Source organism: Ursus maritimus, unplaced genomic scaffold, assembly GCF_017311325.1.
Source record: "Ursus maritimus isolate PB19 unplaced genomic scaffold, ASM1731132v1 scaffold_16, whole genome shotgun sequence".
NCBI classification, from domain to species: Eukaryota; Metazoa; Chordata; class Mammalia; order Carnivora; family Ursidae; genus Ursus; species Ursus maritimus.
The window spans coordinates 50,334,444-50,349,934 of NW_024424008.1; the positions used below are offsets into that span (position 1 = coordinate 50,334,444).

General features: G+C 56.6%; 1 protein-coding gene across 4 annotated transcripts in view; it reads right to left on the reverse strand.

Moving 5' to 3' along the window:
• SIDT2 (SID1 transmembrane family member 2) overlaps window positions 1-12,258 on the reverse strand; it is an 18,122-nt gene extending 5,864 nt beyond the window's left edge. The window contains exons 1-22 of one of the 4 annotated variants that reach the window (XM_040631189.1): window positions 11,527-12,258; window positions 9,560-9,681; window positions 9,094-9,258; window positions 8,957-9,002; window positions 8,460-8,561; window positions 8,266-8,349; window positions 7,304-7,403; window positions 7,049-7,114; window positions 6,053-6,146; window positions 5,649-5,701; window positions 4,841-4,912; window positions 4,620-4,691; window positions 3,476-3,594; window positions 3,078-3,151; window positions 2,917-2,983; window positions 2,336-2,409; window positions 2,078-2,201; window positions 1,816-1,933; window positions 1,163-1,299; window positions 789-897; window positions 450-526; window positions 231-277 (exon numbers count right to left, since the gene is read on the reverse strand). In XM_040631189.1, coding sequence (XP_040487123.1) covers window positions 231-277; window positions 450-526; window positions 789-897; window positions 1,163-1,299; window positions 1,816-1,933; window positions 2,078-2,201; window positions 2,336-2,409; window positions 2,917-2,983; window positions 3,078-3,151; window positions 3,476-3,594; window positions 4,620-4,691; window positions 4,841-4,912; window positions 5,649-5,701; window positions 6,053-6,146; window positions 7,049-7,114; window positions 7,304-7,403; window positions 8,266-8,349; window positions 8,460-8,561; window positions 8,957-9,002; window positions 9,094-9,258; window positions 9,560-9,681; window positions 11,527-11,709 — 2,105 coding nt within the window. In that variant the 5' untranslated portion in view covers window positions 11,710-12,258. The remainder of the gene's footprint in view (window positions 1-230; window positions 278-449; window positions 527-788; window positions 898-1,162; window positions 1,300-1,815; window positions 1,934-2,077; window positions 2,202-2,335; window positions 2,410-2,916; window positions 2,984-3,077; window positions 3,152-3,475; window positions 3,595-4,619; window positions 4,692-4,840; window positions 4,913-5,648; window positions 5,702-6,052; window positions 6,147-7,048; window positions 7,115-7,303; window positions 7,404-8,265; window positions 8,350-8,459; window positions 8,562-8,956; window positions 9,003-9,093; window positions 9,259-9,559; window positions 9,682-11,526) is intronic. The other 3 variants (XM_040631191.1, XM_040631190.1, XM_040631192.1) reach the window with 3 other exon arrangements.
• Window positions 12,259-15,491: the final 3,233 nt, after the last annotated feature.

Here is a 15,491-nt window from a genome sequence, read left to right on the forward strand (position 1 = left end):
GCGAGAAAAGGGCTCTCCCTCACCCCTACCCCACGTTTTATTATGATGTGAGGCTGGGCTCAAAGGTCCACAGAAATTCTAGAACCCCAGGTGCCAACATCTCTCCCCTCAGCCCCCATTTCTCACGCCCAAAGCTTAAAATTTGTGCGTGGCCCCCAAGGCAGCCAGTGGCTGGCCCCGTCCCCAGCTGTCCGCCCAGCCAGGCTGCCACAGACAACGGCCAGACTCACAGGGACCAGTTGATAATGTTGCCCATAACCAGCAGCACCATGCGGTCCTGGAGGGAAGCAGAGACACGGGGACTGAGAGAGGGGAAGAGAGACAGGGAGAAAAGTGGAAGAAGGCCCCAGTCAGCCGGTGCCCCCCTCCCCTGGGTTCTCGGCGGCACCCGCCCCCCAAAGCGGGAAGAGAGTGGACGGAGGAGGAGGGCTGGGGAGCTGGGCAGGTACCACGTAGAGGGGCCCGCTGCACTGCCGGATGCAGTCTGTGTAGAGCACGTGGATGATGCGGCGGCAGATCCCCGAGTCTGCAAGAAGGGAAAGTGCTGACGGGCATGGGCACCCCTCTTTTCCTGGCCCCTGGCCCGCATCAGCGGAGAGAACCCAGGCCTTCGGAGGGCACGGCTATGCCAACCCTCATCTAATTCCTCACTCTGTGATTCTTCCAGGGCCCCCAGGAAGAGGGCAGAACCCAAAGTCGGCAGTGAGTCCAGGTTCCCGAGGCCACCAACCCCTCATTCCGTGGGGCCCAGCTGCCCCCTCCACGGCCTGCCCCAGGCATGCCCTCACCCAGCTTCCAGCGGCCCATGTAATAGAGCTGTGTGCTGAGAAGCAGGGTGGCGATGATGTGAATGACCGAGAAGACGATCCAGAACGCTGTGTTCCCTTTACCAAAGACCTGGAGGGCCGGGGGGGGGGTGGTGTGTGTGCCATAGGCAGGGCTGAGGAGGCGCTGAGGAGAGCCGCTCCCCCAGCCCGCCCTTCCTCCGGAGGAGCGGAGCTCGCTGCTCAGTCCGGCAGGCTCTCTGGGGAGGCCCGGGGAAGGCACCTCAGAGAAGGAGCAGGGATCTCTCCTTCGGGAGGCGGGGGGGCGGGGGGTGCGGGTGCACGCACGCATGTGCACCTCTCCTGCGGGGCGGGCGCCGCGCGGGCTGGGGCCTCACCACGCCCAGCACGGAGAAGAAGATGACGATGGCCAGGCAGGCGTAGGCGCTGTAGGCGCTGGCGTTGATGTCCGGGTGCCGCTTCTGGTAGAGCTTCAGCATGCACAGCCCCGCAATCATGTACATGAACGATGTGTCTGGGGAGGGCGTGGGGGCAGCAACCTGAGCTACAAACACACCCACCGAACTGCAGCACGGGTCCCCCAGCCCAGACCCCCCCGGCGGCATAGAGAGCCCCACGCCTTCTCAGGGCCACAGAGTGAGCTGCCGACAGGCTGACGTTTGAACTCCAGGCCCTTAACTGTCCCTAGGACACCACACTGCCACGCCACTGGCCAGCACCCAGTCTGACCTCCCTGACAACAAGGACAACGAAGCCTGAGCAGCCCGAGATCAGGGACTGGGCTCAGTTATGTTCATCTTCTCTGCGTTTATCCATGCTTTTCCATAGAAAACACTCAACACACGAACGCGGTAGCATCCAGCTGCCCCGCTTCTATAAACCAGGACGTGTGTGCCCATAGGAAGCCCAGCTCCGGGGTCTCCCACAGGGCTGAGTGTTGGGGATCCCTGCGGGGGACATGCGGATGGTGGAGGACCTCAGGCAGGTCCCTGCTCTAGGCGCAGTCAGGGAAGACAGAGGCCCCACGCACCAAACTGGAAGTTGGTATAGTTGGGGCAGACATGATAGCAGGCACTGAGCAGCCCCTCCATCATCAGCGCTGTGCCCATGGCATAGAACAGGCCGAAGTGTTTTGGGATCCCACATTCCTGTTGGGGACAAGGGAAGAGAAAGAGGAGGTAAGGCTGGGGGCGGGGAGGAGGGGAGGGAGGGACCCAGAAGAGGGCAAGCATGAGAGAGGAGTAGAGGGGCGCGTGGGCAGGGCCTGGAGGCCTGGCGGCAGGTGCTCTCACCAGGGCGTAGAGGTCATTGCGCAGCAGGGCCCGGTTGTGGTTGATCTCCCGCTGCAGGATGATGAGCAGGAAGAGCAGCCCCAGCAGGATGTACCCCAGGTTGCTCAGGATGTTGTTGAAGGCGCTGGAACGGGTGACATGGGGCGCATGGCCTTGGCCCCATACTCTGGCCTCTTCCCCATGGGGGGCAGGCACTGGCAGAACCCCGGCCCCTACCCCCTGACCCTAGCTCACCCCCCCACCCCAGCCGATCCCCACCTGAGGTTGCCTAGCGGGTGGGCGCAGAGGAAGTTGTAGTAGCAGATGTCCTGATTCCCGGTGACATTCACCACCTGCAGGGGGGCACGGGGGCCCGAGGGGCTGCTAAAGCCCAGGCGGGAGGGAGCCAGGCCCGAGCCCGTGCCACACCACGCAGCCCCACACGGCAGGACGGCAAAGCGCCACACAGGTGGATCGCGGGCACGTATGTACGCCGGGCCAGCCCTCTCTGGCACAGTCACTGCCCCCCGCACTAGGTGGAGATCACGGGGCATGACCGTGACAGAGGGTCTTGCCTCACAGCACAGAGAAAAGGGAAGGGAAACCGAGACCTACGAAGTCCCATGACTCTAGTTGTGAAAACCCTGCAACAAGCTGGGGAAGGTGCCGGCACTGTCACTGTGTGGCCCCATTTTGCAGATGAGAACACTGATGCTCGGGAAGCTTCAGTGACTTGCTCCAGGCCCCAGAGTTAGGATCTGAACCCAGGTCCCGTGACCTGTGCAAGCCAGAGCCCCCGGCTGGGACGCTTGGCCGAGGGCGCTCTGTGCGGGGCCCGGGGGGCCGGCCCCGCCTCTCACCGTCTGGTAGGTGATCACTAGCTGCACCACAGGAAGCGCATAGAAGACAGCGATGGTGGCGATGTTCCTGCGGGGTGGGGGCCGCGGTGAGGAGGCGGGGCCCCAGACACCGCCACACCACGCTGCCAGCTACGGGAAGCCCGGCCGCTGCTCCCGCTCACCAGAAGTAGATCTGGTACTTCTTCCGCAGGACCCGTTTGTCCTTGCGTGCCAGGTCGGCCACGTAGAGGTATTGCTGGGGAGAAGCTGGAGTGAGCCCCGCTTTCCCACTGCCCGGAAGACCGGAGAAGCCCCTCTTGCCCAGGTTAGAGGAGGACAAGAGAAGTTCCCCTGCCCCCCCCACCGGCCACAATTCTCTAGGGCAGGGCTCGAGGCCACCCTGTTGCTGCCGGCCAATCAGTCTGGAAGGGCTGGGAGCGGAGTTGGCTTCCCCTGGAATCGATCCTGCCCTTTTGTTCCCCTAAGAGGTCACCCCAGAGGGAGATGTGCTGGGGCCCGAACACAGAATCTCCTTTCCCTGGGAAACCCATGGCCAGGGCCAGCCCACATGGCATCGGACCTTGGTGCGAATGACATTCTTGTCTGAATCGATGTCCGTCAACGTGTCGTAGTCATCCTCCTCCACAGAGCTCATGGAGTCCAGGCGAGGCCGAGTGCCCACAGGGTCTAGGGAGCGATCTGGGGTGGGCAGGAGGGAAGAGTTAACCAGTAGAACACAGAGCCCAAGGTCTGTCCCCACCACCTGGGGCAATTGTCACAATTACTGGGCGATGGGAAGAGGCAAACTGTGGGCTCAGAGCAGGGCTGGAGGTGGGCTCAGGCCCAGGGCAAAGCTATTGGGTGCTCCTAAGTCCTTGAGGGGAACAAGGGTGGGTTCTGGGAAGAGGCCACCAAACACGGACCGCTCCAGCCCTTCCCCCCTCACTGAAGTAGGACTTCCAGGCCAAGACCCTGAGCAGACCTTGGGCCCCAGACACAAGCAACAGGACTGAATTCGGCAGAAGTCATGCTGATTAGGTGCCCAGCCGTGTGGGTTCTGAGAGGACACTGCCTTGGCCCCCAGTGGGTAGAGACCGAGTGGGCTCTGGGGTGCAGGCAAGGGTGACAGGCTGCCTCTAGGAAGAGCACCTGCTCCTGTTCTTTTCTTCAGAAGCTTCCTCCTGTGACCTTGCCTGACCAAAGCCTCCAGAGGCCAGGACGTGACACCCCTGCCCATGGGCCCTACCCCGGCAGGCCAGGGAGTGAGGGTGCCGGTCAACATGGCAGCAAACCAGAACATCTGGCCTGAGGGTAGTTGGGGCGCTAGCCCACCAGCAGCAAGGCCAGTGCTTGCTTCTCTCAAAAGACACAAGAGCGGGCAATTATTGGCATCAGACGGGAAGCCATGCACAAAGCGTCTCTCTGGCCCTGGCAGGAGCTGATTGGCAGAGCAGCGCCCCCCCACATCTACCCATGGCAATGCACAGCTGCCGCATCTGGCCAAAGGGGAGGCGCCGCTTGAACTGGTCGTGCCCTTCAAAGGAAAGGGAAAGTTACCGGGAAGTGGGGCCAAGGAGGAAAGAACGAGAGAGGAGAGGGGCAGGGAGACAGCAGCCCCTCTCCCGGTGCCAGTGTCTGGCAGAAGAGGCAGGTGCCCTTCACCACGCTTCACCCAGCCTGCTCCGGCCCTGCACAGCACAGCTCTGCCTGCCTGGCTCACGCACCCTGGTAACTGTAGGAGAGGTCTCCGGTGCCCGTGCTATCGACCAGACCGTCCGTGGACCCGGAACTGTTCTCTGCGGGACACGGCACATGGTAAGGCCGGCGGGAGGGGACGGGGATGCTGGGGGCGGGAGGGGCCCACTGCCACTTGGCCGCCTTGGAGGTGGAAGCCCAAGGAGACCGGGTTGTGAGTGGGCAGGGACAATCTCTGGCGGATACGTACCAAAGGAGCCGTAGTTATAGCCCTCATAAGGGGAGCTGCCAGGGAAGGAGTCGGCGAGCACCCGAGGGTGACCTGCAATGAGAAATCAAGGTCCCCTCAGCTCTGGAAAAAGAGGGGCCAAAGGCCAAGGAGAAGACAGAAGGAAGACTCCAGAGAAGAGAGACACGGAGGGGCCACGGCAGCAGCAAAGAAGAAGCACCTATCCTGACAAACACACCTCGCTCCCACTGCCACTGGCTGCCCCAACCTCCCACGTGTGTCCCCGTGGAAACCCTCGCCATTCTTTGTCCTCGCTACAGAGAGAGAGAGGTCAAGGAATTGATGCATCTAAATGACCAGCTAGGATAGCGAGCATCGGCCTGCCCAGGTCCCACCCAGACACCCTGGAGTGTCCCCTCCCTCCCCCGTTCTGGACTCAGCTCCTCTGCCCACAGCACCTGGAGCTTACCAAGGAGAGAAGCTGAGAGACAAGGTCCCAAGCAGGAGGGAGGACAGACAGAGAGGGAAGGATGGAAGAAAAGGAGAGAGAATGAAAGGTTAATAATCCCCCAGACTGTGAGCTACATCGCCCGAGGCAGATAGACAGCGTAGCTAAACCCAGAGAATGAATCGGAGTGGCAGTCATTAAGATGGGCACGTTAGGGTCACAGGGGCACAACAGCCCAGCCCCGTTTCCATCTATACAGTGTTATTCCCAATCTAATATCCAGAAGCCCCCAGCTGGCCTTTCCTCCTCCAGCCCCCAAGGAACAATCCAGCAAAGCACAGAGCGAACTCTGCCCTCCCTGCCCAGGCCCTCCAGAGGTACCGCTTTCTGGGCAGGCTCGGTCCACGGCCAACAGAAGCGTCTTCTTCCTCTGCCTGCAGGAACAGAATCCAGAGGAAACCAGAGGGGCAGGACGAGGAGCCCTCCTATGCTGGGCTGGCCTGCCTTCCACCCTCTCCACCCCATAATCCTGTCCTTCATCGGTGATCTTAAGGTTCTTCCCAGTCTGGGAAGCAATGTGGGGTTTCCCTGCTTGGGTAGAAGCTTGAGGGCAGGGGCTGGTTTCCAGAGGTGAGGCCCATGGACCACCGACCGTAAAAGGGACCCGCCTTCCTATGGCCCATGATAGTGTGGAGCACGACCCTGGGTTGGCTCAGATCTCGCCAGGCCAGCTCCCCTGCTCGACCCACCCCAGGAAAGGGGGATGCCCGGCAGCCCCGCTTTACCTCCAGTTCTCCCAACAGGCCAGGAGGATAGTCAGCAGGTAGAAGGAGAGAAATATGCCCAGACAAAAGAGCATACCACCAACGTAGGCCTCAGCTGTGGCGGGGGAGAAGGAGGATGAGCACAGCAAGCCTTCCAAGACTGCTCGTCACGGCTCACAAGGGCCCAGCCTAAGCTCTCCCCACTTCCTCCCTCAGTGACCTGGCGGGGTGAGCAACAGGCAGGTCCCCAAATATGCCAAACTCTGACAGGATTTCTGTCTTCGCTTCTGTTACTCCCTCCGCTAGAATTTTCTCCTCTCCTTTCTCAAACACTCCATCCTGTTTTCAAACTCAGCTTCCTTCCAAACACAGCTCAGGGGCTGTGTCCTCTAGGAGAGCTTCTGTGTCCTGCACTCCCAGGGACCTGTCCTTTGCCCTTCACAGCTCTCAGCACACTGCACAGCGGCAGGCACCCGTCCTTTAGACGGGAGCTCCCCGAGGACTCCAGCCAGAGCATAACACCTGGCACACAGAAGGTGCTCGATAAATATTTGTTGAATAAAGAATCCATACAAGAGAGGCAGCTTCTTTCCCCTCCCATTACAATCCCTTATTTTTATCTTTTATTTTCCAGTTTACAAAGGGCTCCATCCGATCACTCAGTAAATATTTATCGAGCATGACTAAGGGGCCTAATACTTTCCTGCTAATTTTGTGCTAAACCTCACAACTTGTAAGACTACAGGGACAGATCCTATTCCCTATCATGATAGAGACAGGGAAACTGAGGCTTAGTGAGACTGTACTGCTCACAAGGGACGAAGAGAGAACCGGAACTCAGTACTTCAGTTGTTAGTCACTGACTGTACCACATCACCCTGGGACCCACCTCCGGGCCCTCCCATCGTGAAGACTGCCAAGGACACTCCCCCTTCCAGGCCCGCCAGTCTGCTGTGTAGGTCTCCCTCCCCCTTCCCCAGGTCTGAGAGGAAGAGCCACTCAGCCACCCACACTCACACGTGACTGCTCGAGATACCACCACTGACAGCGTTTTCTGGCGGTGCCCTTGATCAACCGGTTCATCTGGAAGCAAAATGTCAAACAAGTAGCCGCCTGGAGCTTGGCTAAAGTTTGCGGGACCAGGCCTGGGAGAGTCTGGGGCCAAAACCCCACATCCTGGCGGACCCACCCACCAGCCACACAGGTGTTTCTACCTCCCAGGGAGGGACTGAGCCCTCCCCACCCCTAGCCAGGACAGGGCACACCGTGTACCTTCCACAAAGGGGTAGAAAGGCAAGGAGCCCCCACAGGCCTGGTCTTCGGTCTTCACCACCACCACCACATAAAAGCTGTTGCTGGGGAAGTCTTTGCGCTGCAGGATCGCCAGTCATCATCAAAACCAAGCAACAAAACACACCCATCATTTTACGTATCCCTCACTAAGATCCCCACGAGATTAGTACCATCATTACCCCTATTAGGCTTTAGGGTTACACTGCCAGTAAGTGGTAGAGCTCCAGAGCTGAAACCATGACCCTACGCTCTAGGCAGGCGAGCAAATGTGTATATGACCCACCACCATGGAACCCATGGCTGCCCCATACGGGCTGGGCATCAGCCAGGAGAAAAGTAGAGGGGCCCCGCTGCCTCCTGAGTTGTGAGGCTGGATGTTGTGAGGTGGGCATATGGCTTCACCCTCCCTGCCTCCAGCACAGGTTTCAGCCTTCACCAAGGGCAACACTCAGCATCAGCCAGGGCCCTTCTCCCTCTCTCTCCCCTCTCTCTCTCTCTCTCTTTTTTTTTTTTTTTAAAGATTTTACTTATTTATTTGACAGAGAGAGAGAGCACAGGCAGGGGGAGTGGCAGGCAGAAGGAGAGAGAGAAGCAGGCTCCCTGCTGAGCAGAGAGCCCGATGCGGGGCTTGATCCCAGAACCCTGGGATCACAACTTGAGCTAAAGGCAGACACTTAACTGACTGAGTCACCCAGGTGCCCCCCTTCCCCTCCCTTAGCTGTCATTACAGTGAATGAAATAGGTATGACAACCAGAAAGGGTACTCTGCTCTTTCCTACCCCAGGGTGACTGGGGTGATGATTTAACTCTCGCATATACTGCAGAGCCCCAAACCTCAGGGACTGGCAGGCCATGACTCCATCTTATCAGTAGGGCAGAAATGGAGCAAGGAAAGCTCACCACCTGGCTCCGTCTCCCACAGGGCCATGCATATTTCCTACCTGCACAGTGATGGCGGCCTTCTTGGTCATGGTCTGGTACATGCCGATGAAGGCTACGTTGTTGTCTAGGTCATAGACAGGGCACTACAGAGGGAGGAGGGGAGAGGCAAATGGGCAGGAACCTGGGCCCTGTGCCCCCTCTTTAGCAGCCCTGCTACCCGCTGGTGGAGAGCAAAAAAAGGCAGGCAACATACCAGGACATCCTGGATGGAGATGACCGAGCACGGGAAGGCCTTGCTGGAGGTCACCTTGACAATCACTGAATCCACTCCCTCCGGGAACTCATACTTGAAGTACTGAGGGCACAGGATGCCAGGGAGAGCCCCATCTCGTGAGGATGCTCTCTCTGTCCCTCTAGAAGGGAACAGTGTGTATCCTCCCAGGGTTGGGCAGTGCAAGCTCTCTGGGGGGAAGGACCCTGACCCCAAGCAGCGCTATTATATCACTCCCCTCAGCTGGGCACTCAGGATAGGGTCCCAAGAGGCGAGTAGGGAAGGTAGCAGCCAGACCCCATGCCTCTGCACTTGCCATGCTGCCTGTCCCTGACCACCTCAGGGCCAGAGCTCCTGTTTCCAGATAGTCCGTCCATGGCAAGGGTACAGCCAACCTTGGACTCCCAGCAGAGTCTGCCGACCACTCCCGCTCCCAGGTCCCCACTTCTCCCGAGGGCCAGTTGCCAGACAGATCTTACCTGGGGCTGAGCTGCTGTGGTATTGAAGCTAAACTGCTCCCCAGTCCTGGAGGGAGAAGAGCGCCCCCCATCACGGTCACTCCCAGAGCCTGGGAAGGAGGCCAGTCCCGTGGTCCCCTGGCATTGCCCTCGCAGACCTGAGCACGAAGTCGTCCATCCGGCTGACCCGGAGCTGGTAGGTGGTGTTGACCGGTGACAGGGTGGACACATCCACATAGAAGAACTGGACCTCAGACTCGTTCTTGGTGGGGGGCTGGCACAACGTTCGCTCCACCTTCTGGTAGAGGTACTTGCGCTGATACCTACAGCCCAAAGCAGAAAGCCAGGACATTACTACTATCCCAGATAGCAAGCCACGCCACGGGAGCGAGGCCTTGACTCCCCTACTCTGGTTTCCAACTTCTCCCTACTCCTAACCCAGCTAGGCTGACAAGCTCCAGGCTGGCTGGCTTGGCCACTGAGCAGCCCCCTGGTTCAGGGAATGGGGGAGAGAAACAGAGGGGCTTCTGGGTGGCCTGAGGCCCTGGATAAGGCCCTGGGTGAGGCTCTGGGCTGGGCCTGGCCGAGGCCTACCCCCCTCCCTTATCCCCAGGTCCTACTCACAGCCCTCGCAGGATTAGGGGCACCTGGAAGGACACCACAGCCTCCTTCTGGCGGACCACAAACAGCAAAGGAGCCCCCTTCTGCTTGTTCAGGACATTCACGGACACACGCACGCCTTCTGTCTGCAGAATGACATGGAAACACCCCACAGTCAAGCCTGTGGTGACTCCACCTCTGCTCCTCGGGACACATGGCTCCAGGGACGGTGAGCCTGGCCCTCCGTCATGCCGACAGCTTTGTTCCCCCACCTCCACTCCACCCTAGTCAGGCTGGGCAGCTAGCTATGCCCCTTCTTCCACCAGAGCAGCCCCAGTCTCCAGGAGGGATTTGCCCTGAGTCAGAGGAGAGGCTTTTGGAAGAGGCCCCGTCTGGCTGGCAGGTACGTGTAGGACAATGGTACCACACAACTACAAGGCCTCACTTCCCAAGAGGAAACACAACAGAGACCTTGGGCATCCCCAGGATACCCCATATCTATCCACGTTCATGGGATATACAGGGACACAGGCACACAGGAGAGCAAGAAGGGTTCCTCAATTTTCTTCCTTGTGAGCCAGGAAGCTCCCATTCAACAACTAATCTGGGGGCCAGAGCCAGTGGGGGGATGGGGAAAGAAACTGTTGAAAGCTAAGAAAGCCAAGTTCTATCCTTAGCTCTGTCCAAGGGCTGGAGCTGTGGAGAAGTCACTTCACACCTCTGAGTCTCGATTTCCCCCTCTGTAAGATGCAGACACTCTCACTCTTGGCGCATGGAGGAACGTACACAGAACAGTGGGAGCTTAAGAAAATCAATCAATCGGGGCACCTGGGTGGCTCAGTTGTTAAGCGTCTGCCTTTGGCTCAGGGCGTGATCCCAGCATTCTGGGATCGAGCCCCGCATCAGGCTCCTCTGCTGGGAGCCTGCTTCTTCCTCTCCCACTCCCCCTGCTTGTGTTCCCCCTCTCATTGGCTGTCTCTCTCTCTGTCAAACAAATAAATTAAATCTTTAAAAAAAAGAAAAAATCAATCAATCAATCAATCAATCCTGGCAATGCCTGTTACAGGGCTGCTGAGACCCAAGCCTTACGGCAACATCTCCCAGAGGAGTAGAAGACCGTAACTCTCAGGATGACCCCAGTTATGGGGGAGAAGGAAGAAAGGGCTCCAAGCAGGAGGACGTCAAACTTCAAAGAAACAGGCACAGAAGGCAGATCCTGCCCCATTCTGAAAAATAATCAGACTGCCACTCTCAGCTCTACCACTTCTTAGTAAACCCAATCATGGAGACCGCTAGGCAGGAGACCACAGAGCCAGGCTGCAAGAATTCTCCAAATCTCAGCTCTGCCCAGGATCTAGACTTCCTAGATCTAGCTACAATCATGTTTAACATGTGGCTGGAGAAAAAATGAAAGAGAAAGTCAGGGTGAGGTAGATTCCGCATTGGAGAGAAACTTCCTCTCTTGGAGTTGGTCTTATCTCTACCACCTTCGACTTACAAGGCCAGCTGGCTTTCTAAGGCCAAAGAGAGCTGGGAAGTCCTACATTCATCTCCCTGGGGAGTCTCAGCTATAACTTGGCTGAGCAGAGCCTTTCAGTCGGCCTGTCTCATCTCCTTGGGGTTTTCTGGGCCAAGCCCAGTAGCTAGCCTGCTTCCCCCTACACCCAGAGGTGTCAGACTGTCAGATTTGGGGTGTTGGACCAGCCCTGCTCAGACCACAGCTGGTGGAAAGGGGGGGGGGGTCAAAGAGAAGATGGGAAGGAGACAACTTTAGAAACTGTCCAGTGGGAGCTTCAGAGAAACGCCGGTGGCAAAGCAAGGAGTACTGGTCCAGAGAGTCCAGTGCGGTTCTGGGAAAAGGAAACCTGGGGGGGAGGGGGGCGTCGCGTTCATGGGCCTCCTAAAAGAGTAGAGGATTGACTGACTCGCGGAGCCCTGGTCTGCTCACCCGCTCACCACCAGCCCCCAGCCCAGCCCAGCCCAGTCCTCACCCGGTTTCGGGTCACAGTGTGGTTGAAGGTGTAGATGTTGACCAGCTCGCTGTTGACCTCATCCACGTAGGTGCGCTCAAACTCGGCGTCTTTCTGCGAGACGTTCTTGGGCCCCAGAACCCCCAGATGGCTCTCGACTGAGGCCACCAAGAGCGCCAAGAAGGGCAAGCCCAGAGCGAACATGGCCCCGGCAAGGCGGCAGTGGCGGCGGCAGCAGTGGTGGCGGGGACGGCGATAGGCGACAGGACACCTCCGGGACGGGTTGCGGCTCCGGCCGCAGCTTCCAGCATCTCACCAGGACCAGAACTTTAACCCTGGCCTGAGATTAGGAAACGTCCCCTCCCTGGGGCCGCAGAGACGCTCCCAGGGGGCCCGGCTGGGAGGGGCGGCGGGAGAAGGAGGGAAGGGTGTGGGGTACGGGCAAGCTCGCGAGGGGCTGAGCGCGGCTGGGAGACCCCACGGCCGCCGGCCGGGGCCGTGAGAGCCAGGGGGCGGGTGGTTGCTGGGAGCTTGGAGACGCCGGGAAAGGGGAGGGAGGGAAGCCGGCGGCGGGGGCGGCCGGGAAGGGAGGAGGGTCTGAGGGTGAGGAGCGTGATAGGTGGCAGCGACCCGACGCCGCGCGGCGCGGCGCGTTTCCTGGGGCGCGGGCCCTTTAAGGGCAGGCGGCCGCGGCGGCCCCGGTGCTCCCAACTCCGGGAGTGTGCGGTGCCGGGAGGCGGTAAACAGCAGGGCGGGCGGCCCGCCCGCTGACGTCAGGGGAAACTGACACAGATTTAAAGGGCCAAGTCCCGGATTGGGCCTTAAAGGGGCCGCAGCCCTCCAGCCGGAAGCCGCCTCGAACTCCTACCTCGCTACCACCTCCTCTTTCGTAATCCTACCCGTGTCTGGAAGCTCACTCTGGTTGGAATAGATGGATGTCTCCGTGAAGGATCTCCAAGTGTTGGATTCTTGTTGACAAAGTCTTCTTTGCTCAAACGTAAGGATCCATCTCCGCCCTCACTGCCTTTACCACCAACATTCTCCATCCCTGGGCCATTAAGAAAGGAAGAACTCAATTAGGAAACAGGACGGGCGCCTTCCCGGCGGAGGGATGGCTGAGGCAGAAGTACAGAAGGAACCTCTGTGTCCTCTTACCTTTTACTGCAGCGGCCGCAAGGCTTCAGGGAGGCCTGGAAAGTTGCAGGGCTTTCTCCTCTTCTTTGCAGGGGCAGCTAAAAAGCTCACTGAAAGATAGTGACTTTCAGTATAAATTTATGAAAACTTTTCTACAAAATATTTTGGCCTGTGTTTCAAGAAGTTTAAAGAGCTTTATACTCTTTGACAGAGTAATTTCACTTTTGGCACTCTATCCTAAGGAAATAAGAAATACAGATTAAAAATGTGTAGACAGTAATGCTTATTATTGTGATATTTGTAATATAAAGCATAAGGGAAACAGCCTAAATGTCCATAATGAGGGAATGGTAAAGGTGCTATTATCATGAAGCCATCGAAACTGATGCTTCAGACTTTAAGGAACAGGTCAGCAGAGAAGTCACATTATGACACTATATCAACAGTATGGTTTCCAAATATGTAGGTGTGCACAGAAAATTGTTGAGAAATCTTTGAATTACAGATGATTTTAAAAATGGCATGTATCGGGGCGCCTGGGTGGCACAGCGGTTGGGCGTCTGCCTTTGGCTCAGGGCGTGATCCCGGCGTTGCGGGATCGAGCCCCACATCAGGCTCCTCTGCTATGAGCCTGCTTCTTCCTCTCCCACTCCCCCTGCTTGTGTTCCCTCTCTTGCTGGCTGTCTCTAGCTCTGTCGAATAAATAAATAAAATCTTAAAAAAAAAAAAATGGCATGTATCATTTTCCTCTAATTCCGAAAGTATAGACAAGTACCAAAATGAAGAAAAATCACTGGAATGTGGATGGTTTCAAAATGTTTTTATACCTTTTAAAAATTTATAAATTTTCTACGATGCACATGGATTTCTAAGACAAATTAGATATGTTTAAAGGAAAAGAAATGTAACATGGCCACCTCTGAAATTGGCAGACACCCGGATGAAGCCACCTGGGCCAGAGGCTTGTGAGAATTCTCTTGCTCCCAAGATTCCAGCAGCCACAGTTCCTGCCCCTGCCTTATTCTCTGGGCTTTCTTCAAACAAGGGCTATTTTATCTCACGGCCAGTTACAAATATTTATTCATTCCTGCAATAAATATTTAATGGGCACCTACTATGTGCAGGTACTGTTCTATTTATACTAGGCAAATGGTGTGTGCAAGAATTAGACCTGGCCCCCTGTCCAAGCATTCATACTTGAGGATGAAGATCAAAAGCAGGCTGCGGGGTCTGGAGAACCCTAGAAAGTCAGACCAAAGGGAACTTAGCAGACTTCTGAACCAACCCCTCATTTTACAGACTGGTGGAGTGAGTAGTTTACTAGACTCCAGCACGTCTAGACAAACCTGAATTGGAGGACCCTCAGGATAACAGGAAGAATTTTCATTTTAAGCCCATGCAGTCAGCAGCCAGTTTGGGCAGTCGAGGTAGGATTTCCACATTCCTAGTGAACTCCACTTTCTCTCTCATGGTGACCTCCTCTTCATCTTGCCAATAAATCTGGAACTCTAAGAAATATTCTCACTGTGAGTTTGAGCTCCCCACCTAAACTTGATGTAATTTAACTGGTTTCTGGGAACTTTCCTGGGTGCTGTGAGAACCACTCGTCTCAGCTATAGGCTGGTCGGTCCGGGGGCTATATTGAATAAGCCCAGGCTGGGGGCATCCCAACTCTGCCTCTTAGGCTTTGGGGCAAAATGCCTGCCCTGGCCTGTTTAAAATGCATAGCCAGACACAACTTACAGTTGCTGAATTGAAGTCTCTGGAGGTGCAGCCCAGGAATCTGGGTTTTACAAGCACTCCAGAAGTTTGATATGCACGATACATTTTGAGAACCACTGGTCTGGGGCCAGACAACTGGGACTGCTGATATTTACTTGCTCCCTTTCTCCTAGCAGTATCTTAGGAGAAATCTATCTAAATAAACCCAGAAGGGACCTTTCCCTTTTGCACAGGCTCATGGGCTTAACCTTTGAATCCTCAGCACCTTCTGTGTTCAAACAGGGTAGGAGGGCGGCAGCCCCAGACTTTCTTGCGGTTCTCAGGTCTGCACAACTTTCCTCAGCCCTTCTGCTCCACCCCCTGGGAGGGAAAGCACAACCCAGTTATGAATAGGTTCTTTCTCAGGTCTGGCAGTGCTGAGAGGAGAGAAGGCCTTTTTGTTGGCTACAGCAGTTAGCATAAAAGAAGGGCAGTGCTGGGTCTCAAAGCCAGACTTGTGAGAGCAAAGGAGGAGATGTCAAGGACTTAGGGCAGCCCCCTGGGCCTTCTGTGCTGGTCCAGCTACCGCATTATCTACCACATTATATAAAAGGCCCAACTCCAGCCCTGGTGATGAGGGCAGGGTAGGGTCACAAGGCTCAGATGACTTCCTTCTATTTCCCTGTGGGCCATCCTTCTGATCCTGAGTGCAGAAAGGACCTAAGAAATGGGACCATTAACCAGGCAGCCAACGAGGTTCCCAGCTTTCCATATGGGGCAGAGAGTGGCCATGCCTGTGGGTGGATGGCAGGATCAAACCCGACTTTAGAATTAAGTAACTTTTACCCAGAAAAAAAATTTACACAAACAAGCCCTCTAAAGGAAGTGGACTTGAAGTTCCCTGTTTTCATCATAACCATAAAAGGGTCTCAGTATATCCATGCAGAACTCAAACAGAGTTGCCCAGCAGCCCCAGCAGCAAGAGCACTGTACAGCCCTTCTTTCTCTCCACCGTGCAAATGCTGTTCTTTCTCAAGGCTGCCCTTGGGTCTGGTCATCTCTCCAAGGGCTATGAAAACGGGATGCACATCAGATTAGGAATCAGAGTATTTACTCTGTCATTCTGGGGCTCAGGTCTCAAACCTGTCACA